At 39.9% G+C, this 8,401-nt stretch overlaps 1 protein-coding gene across 2 annotated transcripts in view; it reads left to right on the forward strand.

Moving 5' to 3' along the window:
• The first annotated feature begins 2,516 nt into the window (after positions 1 to 2,516).
• The window catches only part of LOC136849132 (synaptic plasticity regulator PANTS), a 35,410-nt gene continuing 29,525 nt past the window's right edge, over positions 2,517 to 8,401 (forward strand). Inside the window, exons 1-2 of one of the 2 annotated variants that reach the window (XM_067122158.1) lie at positions 2,517 to 2,699; positions 8,016 to 8,180. In XM_067122158.1, the coding sequence (XP_066978259.1) occupies positions 2,643 to 2,699; positions 8,016 to 8,180 (222 nt within the window). In that variant the 5' untranslated portion in view covers positions 2,517 to 2,642. The remainder of the gene's footprint in view (positions 2,700 to 8,015; positions 8,181 to 8,401) is intronic. The other variant, XM_067122159.1, reaches the window with a different exon arrangement.

The following is an 8,401-nucleotide window of genomic DNA, read 5'->3' on the forward strand; positions in this document are numbered from 1 at the left end:
CTTTATTTTTGGGATCTCATTATCTTGCTGTCCTACCACTCCAACTCCCTCTGTTTGCTTTCCTAAGTGCTGAATGGCTGAAAGTGCCCCAGTGCCCAGTTTGACAGCCTAAATTTCTGAAAATCACTGCGCACCCAACTGTAGTAGCTAGTGCGCCTGCAACTGTTTGTGGAGTGAGCACTCAGGAACTAGGAATCATATCAAATATTCTGACCAGAAAGACTGACTGTTAAGTGCACAGAGCTGGTACTATTTATTCACTTATGTTTAATTTAAATTTCATACGTTTTAATTTCAGGGGTGGTAAATGTATAACTTAAAAGTTCATGATATAGATAAAATATTGGCTAAGCCATAACCAATGTATATAAACATATGTATGCTCTTTCTTTGACAGTTGCAAGGAGACATTAAAGAATAGTAAATACTATTTTAAGAGGTGCAAAAGAAACGAGCAGGTAAAAAGTGAACTGCTGATTTATTTATGATCCAGGCGGTTTATATAGCGGCAGACTGGCGTCGCGACGCGGAATACAATGGGAGCATAGGTGACCTGAGGTCAACAACAATTAACAATAAAATACAGTGAGTACAATTTACAATGTGAAAATATACAGAATTAAAGTTGAATACAATCTTGATGCCTGCGAAAGAAGAAATACACAGTACATAAATTGAGGACAGATAAATAATTACATACATAGTTTAAATGATTGGATTTACGTGACCTGGCCCGTCAGGTGTGACAAATTGTAGATACAAAGAAAATGGGCCATTTGTTAGTCACTTTTTTTCTGAATAGTCTGTAAGCATTTTTTTATTTTAACAGGAAAACAAAAGAAAGGTTTATATTAAAACAAAAGCAAGAAAGAGCTATGCAAAAGAAAGTAAAAGAAGGCAAATATCTTAGGTTAATGAAAGAGCCCACAAAGAGAGACCTCCCCTCCATGGAAAATAAGCTCACAAGTTAACACAGGAGATGTAATTCAGCTGGAAGAAGAAATTAAAGAAGCAAAAAAAAAGCACATGAAGAAACAATAAATAGGACAATGCAAGGAAAGCATCTTGAAAATGAACCAGTAGTGGTCACTAAGGAAATAAAACAAATAAAGTCAAAGAATTCTATTTATTAGTTAAAGAGAAAGGCCTGAAGCACGTAACATAAAGGTGTAAGGAAGCATATTACAGACAGAAGCAGAAATTACAGACTAGTAAAAAGTATTTGAAGAATACGAAGAAAAAAATATTGAAATACTGAAAATGAACATAGGAAAACATGGAGATACATAGATATGCTGAGAGGCAAGACAGCTAAAGAAAGAATCGCTTAAATCTGAGACAAGGAAGGAAATTAAACATCAGGTCTCGTTAAATTCTGGAAGGCAGTAAAACAGAATGCAAACAAAATAAACGAAATGAGATTACAGCAGATAAATAAACGAAATACGAAATGAGATTATAGCAGATAAATATAAAAATGCCATGGAAGAGAGACCAAACAGACCATTGATGAGCCTAGAAACCTAATGAATCCTAGATCTTTCACCAGTTCATTTTAAGAGCATGTGGACACAATATTTAATGTAACCGCAACAGAAATTAAAACCAGGGAGGAAATTACCATAACTGGAAAAGACATGGAAAATGGAAGCTGACAAGAAGTAAAGCATAAGGGCTAGATAGGTTAAAATATCTAGTGTTATAGTCAGTATCTTGAAAATCTGCTTTAGAGAGCAACTGAATATGGCTAAAAAAAAAAAAAAAAAAAAACAAAGCTAACTCAATCATAATAGCTGGGTGATGGCAAGGAACATGTAGCAGAAGGGATTGGCAATGCAAGCGTTCTTGTATGCCATGGAAGTAATGAAACTTAGCATAAAAGAAATAAATGAATTGCAAAAATAAGTAACAGTTTAAATGACAATACTGAAAGCTCTAAGGTGCAGAAAGTTGTGCTTTGCATCTGAAATAAAAACCTCATCCAGTAACTCAAGTGACATGAACAAACCGCTCAGTCTGAAACATACCCTCAACAGTAACCGGAAAATAACTTTAAACCAGTAAGAAAACAAGCAAATACCTTGGATTTTGCAAATTAGAGAGCATATGAACTTTGAAGGAATTAAACTTAAATTTAAGCAGAACTAAAACGATTTAAAAATCAATATAAAGAAATGATGAAAGACTGGACCAAAAAAAGCATGGAAAGAAATAAATGGAAGCCAGCCATGAAAATGTATAGGAAATTTACGAATAATAGACAAGAAACTTGCTATGATAACTCCGAGAAAACAGTGCCGATTAGCATAAGTAACAAGAAGTGGGGAAGAAACTAAATGTTTGTGTTGTGAGCAACACTATCAGGAGGATAAAATGGAATTAAAAGCCAAAATGTTACTGTCCACGGACCTGTCTAGAGAAAAAATTGAAAATAGTAACGAATATAAAGAAATATGGTACCATTGCAAAGAACAAACATAATGAGGGCAAAATATACTGACAAAGTGAGCCGTTTTAAAGAAAAATGCTGCTATAACTACTGTTAATGGATCTTGCTGCTGTAATCACGACGAAAAGATACTGTTATTTATTGCTTAGCCTACCGGTCCTCAGTGCAGTACTGTGCAATTCAAAACAAGCGAATGGAGACCGAAGTTCCAGTTGATCAACTGGAGAGCCATCCAAAGTTTTCATGGCTTGTAAGTACATAAGCCATCAAACTATCGTAGTAGCCACTCATACAGGTAGGCCGGCCTTTCCCATGGGCTACCGTAGATATTGGTGATCTTTGACATCGGAATTCAACTTCACGTTAAAATTCGAGATAGAACTATATAGTAACTGCGCGGCGCCGACGGCACTATAACTTGACTTTTTCTGCAGTTTTTTGGTTCCTAATTGTGAATTTACCTTTCATTTTTGGCGCTCGAGTTTAATTAACCTGTAATTAACCCCTGAAGTTCACCCAACAAGGGGTTTCTATATGCGATCTTCACAAGACAGAGCACGGCTACGTCTGTTTTGAACGGTTCATATCCCGTCCGGCAAGTGCAATAACTTTTTAACATATGGGTACCCAACCCCCCTGGGCCAGTACTAAACACGGTAGAACTAAGTTATAGGTACACGGCGGGTATTTAGCGAGAAATGGCAGATTCTTACAGTATTTTGGATGCTTATTAACAATTTAACGTTAATTTTTGGCGGTCGGCTGTAATTAACTTACAATTTACTTTTGAACTCTACCCTACGGTAAGGGGGACCCTGATGGGAATCCGGGGTTTCCATATGCGGTCTTCACGAGACAGAGCACCGGTACGTCTGTTTCGAACAGTTCATATCCCGTCTGGCAAGTGCAATAACTTGTTAACGCATGGGTAAACCCCCCCTACCCCGGGCCAGTACTAAACACGGCGGAGGGACATTCCATTTGGCTGACAACAAACAAAATGCGCCAGTGTCATAAGCCCTAAGAGTGTTGAAAAAACCAGTTTCCAAGGTACTGCACTTGCCGGATGGGATATGAACCATTCGAAACAGACGTAGCCGTGCTCTGTCTTGTGAAGATCGCGTAAGGAAACCCCTTGTTGGATGGACTTCAGGGGACAATTACAGGTTAATTACAACCGACCGCCAAAAAATAACGTTGAATTGTAAATAAGCAACCAAAGTACTATAAGAAACTGCCATTTCTCGCTAAATACCCGCGGTGTATCTATTACTTAGAAATACCCTAAACACAGCGAAGGGACATTCCATTTGGCTGACAACAAACAGATGCACCGCCAGTATCAGAAGCCCTAAAAGTGTAGAAAAAACCAGTTGAAAAGGTAAAAACCGGCATGTAGCAAATATGCAGAATTATCAAATTCGACATCAAAATCATTGATGGTAATGACCAGATTTATAGTTTATAGATAGGCACCCAAAAAGGATGTTTCACTCACTCAGGTGAATACATAAATTTTTGCATAACAGTAATATGTTTCATTAATGCAAATTTTACTAGGTAAAACTTGAGTTTAGTTGTGCAGGCTATATCTTAGTAAATACCACATTACATGCAAAACTTGATGTCCATGATTCCGCTGAATCTCAGGCACTTCCCAAATCAGTACTACAGAGTTTGCTCTACGGTCTGGTTTAGTCACAGGACAAGAGAATGTACTGAAACATTCAGATGTTTCAACACTGCCTACCTACTTCGCTTTGAGTGCTTGATCAGTTCTGAAACTTGTGTCTTGGACCCTTGGGGTTCGAGCGCTTGGGTTAGCAGACAAGAATCCCCTTTATAAGTTCTTCTCTAGGGGCTTCAGCCTCGGAGGAGATTAAAGCATGCCTTGAGGCTGGTGCTTGATCGACAGGACCCTCTGAATATGTCTGCATATTCTCCTCGAGACATGCTTCTGTTCTCAGGTGCACTGACCGCGGAATAGGCGCACGCCTGTAAGGCCGTTGTATTCCAGGTGTGCAACCGAGACAATAAGTACCTCCTCATCAACATCCTAGAAGTCAAGTCAGTTTCGTGGCCCTCTGAGAGTTTCAGGATCGGTTTTTTGAGATACTTGAGATACTCTGGGGTGTTGTTAGGCAACAACACCACAGTAATGGCATATGTCAACAAACAAGAGGGTCTTTTTTCCCACCTGGTGCTTTGGTTGACTTTGCAGGTGCTTGAGTAAACTTTGGTGCACTCTGTAGAACCATCAGCCAGATATATCCCAGGCAGTGGGATGTATTGGCAGACAAGCTCAGTCTCTGGCATCGAGTGACAGGAACAGAGGGCTCCCTTCACTTTGTTCTTCACGGAGAGGTTGCTCGTCTTGAGGGCTCCCTATCATCCTTCTGTTTGTCTCCCGGCTCAACAGAAGTCTGCAGGTCTTCTGCTTAATTGTACCAGACCCATGGACAGCTACAGTGATGCACGCTGACACGTCTTCATCTTCCCTTCGTATTTGTCCAATTTGCAAGGTGTTCAGCAAGTGTCGTTCATCCTGAATTTAGATAAATGCTGGAAGACTTTGCCTTTTGCCGAACTTTTTGTGTCAGCAACGCATGAAGCGGTTCCTCAGGCAGTACAATCCCTGTGCCTTCATGACTAGGCTTCTTGCTGAGTGGCAATGGAGATGGCTGGATATCTCTATCATCCTCTGCAGCGGTACCCAGGGACTGGAGTGTTGGTGTCTTTGATGGGACTTTCTCTCTGGTCAGAGCCCCTCTTCAGCAGGTCACGGACTTCCGAGGGTTACTTCTCTCCAATTCAATTGTGAAAGACATCGGCCCTGTCCAGCATAGTCTTCTATCTGAAAGTAGCCTTTTTCTCCTCAGTTGAGATTTAGCTGCTGGTGAGAAGCTTCTATCGGTCTTGCTGTCCCAGGGGGCTCAGGTCCCTGGGTGGCACGTGATTCTCGTTTAGGGTTCCTGTCTCTTGCTTCGCATGTGCCCTTGGAACAGTCGGCAGACAGAGATCTGCCTCTCAAGACCATCTCTCATCTTGCTCCGGCCTTGGCATAGAGGATGGATGATCTTCGTGGACCTACAGGGGATGGAGATCAATGCCTTGACTCCGTCTCAGATGTCATAGCGGACTCTGAATCCATCGGCATCTGTTGCCAAGTTCGAGTCTTCTTGATCTCCTCCTTGGACTTTGTAACCTATGACCCAGATCAATTGCTGCTTTGTCCTGTTAGGGTGCTGCTGTATTTCCCAAAAAGGCTTGACATCCCTAACCTGGATGTTGTCCACTTTTTCACTAGTACTGACTCTCCCAAGGAAGAAGTGTCTAAGGACAAGTCTTTCTTCTGGCTTCATGAGGCGATCTGACGGATGTACTCTACAGCTGGCGACGACGGCACATGCACACTCTGCCCGAGAGCTCACGAAGTTAATGGCCTGGTCCATCCCTCACATTCCGGAAGATTCTGTTGGTCTGGAAGCAAGATGTGGTCTCATTAGCCTATATTTATGTCTTCTGCCTGTGGGTCCTTGCCCACAGGCCCTTGGAACCATTTTTCCTTGGTCCTATGGTGGCTGCTCAACAAGTTGTGTTTTCTTACCTGGCTCCTTTAAGAGGACAGGTGGCATCTTGCCTGAGGTGTATGGTTCCAGAAGCGAGAAGGGTTTGGAGAGTGATTGGCTTCTCCTCTTCCTTCCTCATCCTCCTACTTCTCTTCCTTTGGACTGAGAATGGGACTTGAACTGACACTTGTTGGAACTGGCGTCTGATGCGGTAAGTCTACTCATGGAGCACCCGTTTTATTTTTCTCTCTAGAATCATAGAAGCAATCCCTCTCCTTCCTCTAGTAAGGGGAGGAAGGAGACCCTGGCAATAAGGGAAACCCATTTTTGGTTCTTTACTTTACTGCCTCCAACTCTTTAGAGTCTTCCCAGCGTGTTTTTGTATGAGTTACAATTCCTCACTCATTCAAAAAGGTCCAGATGTCTGACATTTGATCTTGGAGTTCCTGTACTCTGATCAATATGTCAGAGGCACGGTACTACTCCTCGCTCTTTCGACCAGGAGTAACTCAGGTGTGCAGAACTCCAGTCAGTTCAGAGACTCACTCAGATTCCTCCCTCCAACTAGTGAGTCTTCCTAATGTAAAGGTCTGATGGTTTGTGTATCGCGTAGGAACAAATCACAATTTTTAAAAATAAAATTGTATTTTTCCTAACTATATAAACCTGAGGTCCTTTACATTACATTTTTATGCCCACCTCATGCCACCCCTTAATCTGAACCTTGTCTGAAAAGCAAACTGGAATGTTTACATCTAGGCAGGCGGGTATTCCCACCTACTGGACAGTAATTACTGCCTAACCACATTGTTAATGTAAAGGACCCCAGGTTTGTATAGTTAGGAAAAATACAATTTACTTTAAAAAATTGTGATTATTATATGTAATACCCATTTCACTTGATGTTTAGAGAGTACTTGATGACAACAGGAGAATGGAGGTTTGCCCCCCCCCCTCTCTCAGTTACTTACTTACCATTAGTTAACTATCTTGTTTTCAAGTTTCAGTGACCAATTCTTTCCTATGCTGTGGAAGATCCCTTCATAGTAGGGTATGATCAGCGTACCTAGAAATAATAGAAACTACTGTACTTTAAAAATTTGTGATTTTTTTGTGTATTTTATTTAATAAAGTGACTGCTAATGAACTGCATTGGTTTCTGACAAAGTTTTACTTTTCATTAAAGACCTTTACATAGTTATAAAAAAAGTACTGGCACAGGGAAGCATACAGTATAGATGTTTGAGTTGTACTGTCAAGGCAGCATATATATAGTACTCTCCCATGTCCAAAGCATATCATCCATGGTCTCCCATTCTCTGGTAGGATCTTTTATTATCCAAGTTTTACTGTCAGTTTAGTTCATTTTTTTGCCCGTCTGTCTGTTAGCAGTGGCAAAGGATTAAATTTGAGTGTGAATCTGAATCTGGGTCTAATACAGTATTACCAAACAGCTGTTTTTTATGAAGTAAGATCCTCATATTATTATGAGAGTTAAAATGGTTTAACAGGTGATTGTGGTCCACTGGACTGTGTATCTGTGAGAAAGGTCAATTAATCAGATCACTAAGTTTTAGTATTTTAACCTGTATGTTGCACAGCTATAGACAGTATTGTACTTTTCCACATACTGACACATATTTCATTATATACTATACTGTGTCATGGAAGTAGGGGGGCTACTGAAGTAATTTGTGCAGTATCACACTCAGACATTGCAGAACTTTTTTTCAAAATTTTTATGTAACAACACAGTACAGTATTAGGTAAGTCTCTCCATTATGTTCCCTAGTTGGTCAAATATTTTTCTCATTGCTAAGAATTTTGAGATAATTTTTATAGTTTAAAAATAAAATTTTTGGTAGCTTTTTCAGACATGAATGATATTTTTCATTTGCATTGTAGTAAGTGTAGTTGTTTTTAAGAATCATAATACATTACTGTACCTGTGTAATGTGTAATGACCTAATAGTTGTCACTTCTTTTTTTTTTTCTAGGTTAGACCTTGTGAAAGATACAAAGAAGAATACAGTGACTGTACTAGTATAAAGGCAAAGTTCCATCAGTATTTTATTAATGGAGAAACTGCTGATTGCTCACAATGGAAAACAGACTATAATAGGTGTTTAGACTTTCGAAATAAAAGAGATCTCAAGGCCTTGGTAAGTTCATATTTAATTCCGTGCCCTTGCTATTTATTAATCTTGAATTTTAAATGAGTTTCAAGTATGATCATGTTTTGATGTTGCACTATTCATAGTTGTTCCTGTTGAAAAACAAATCAGAGACTTTTATGTAGGAGTGTTCATCAGCACAAGCAGGAAACGGTTGTTGAAGCTTGGTAAGATGGTGGTTAATTGGTGGTAGGCAGGTGAGTGGGGAG

This window comes from Macrobrachium rosenbergii, chromosome 20 (assembly GCF_040412425.1).
Source record: "Macrobrachium rosenbergii isolate ZJJX-2024 chromosome 20, ASM4041242v1, whole genome shotgun sequence".
In the NCBI taxonomy this organism is placed as follows: Eukaryota; Metazoa; Arthropoda; class Malacostraca; order Decapoda; family Palaemonidae; genus Macrobrachium; species Macrobrachium rosenbergii.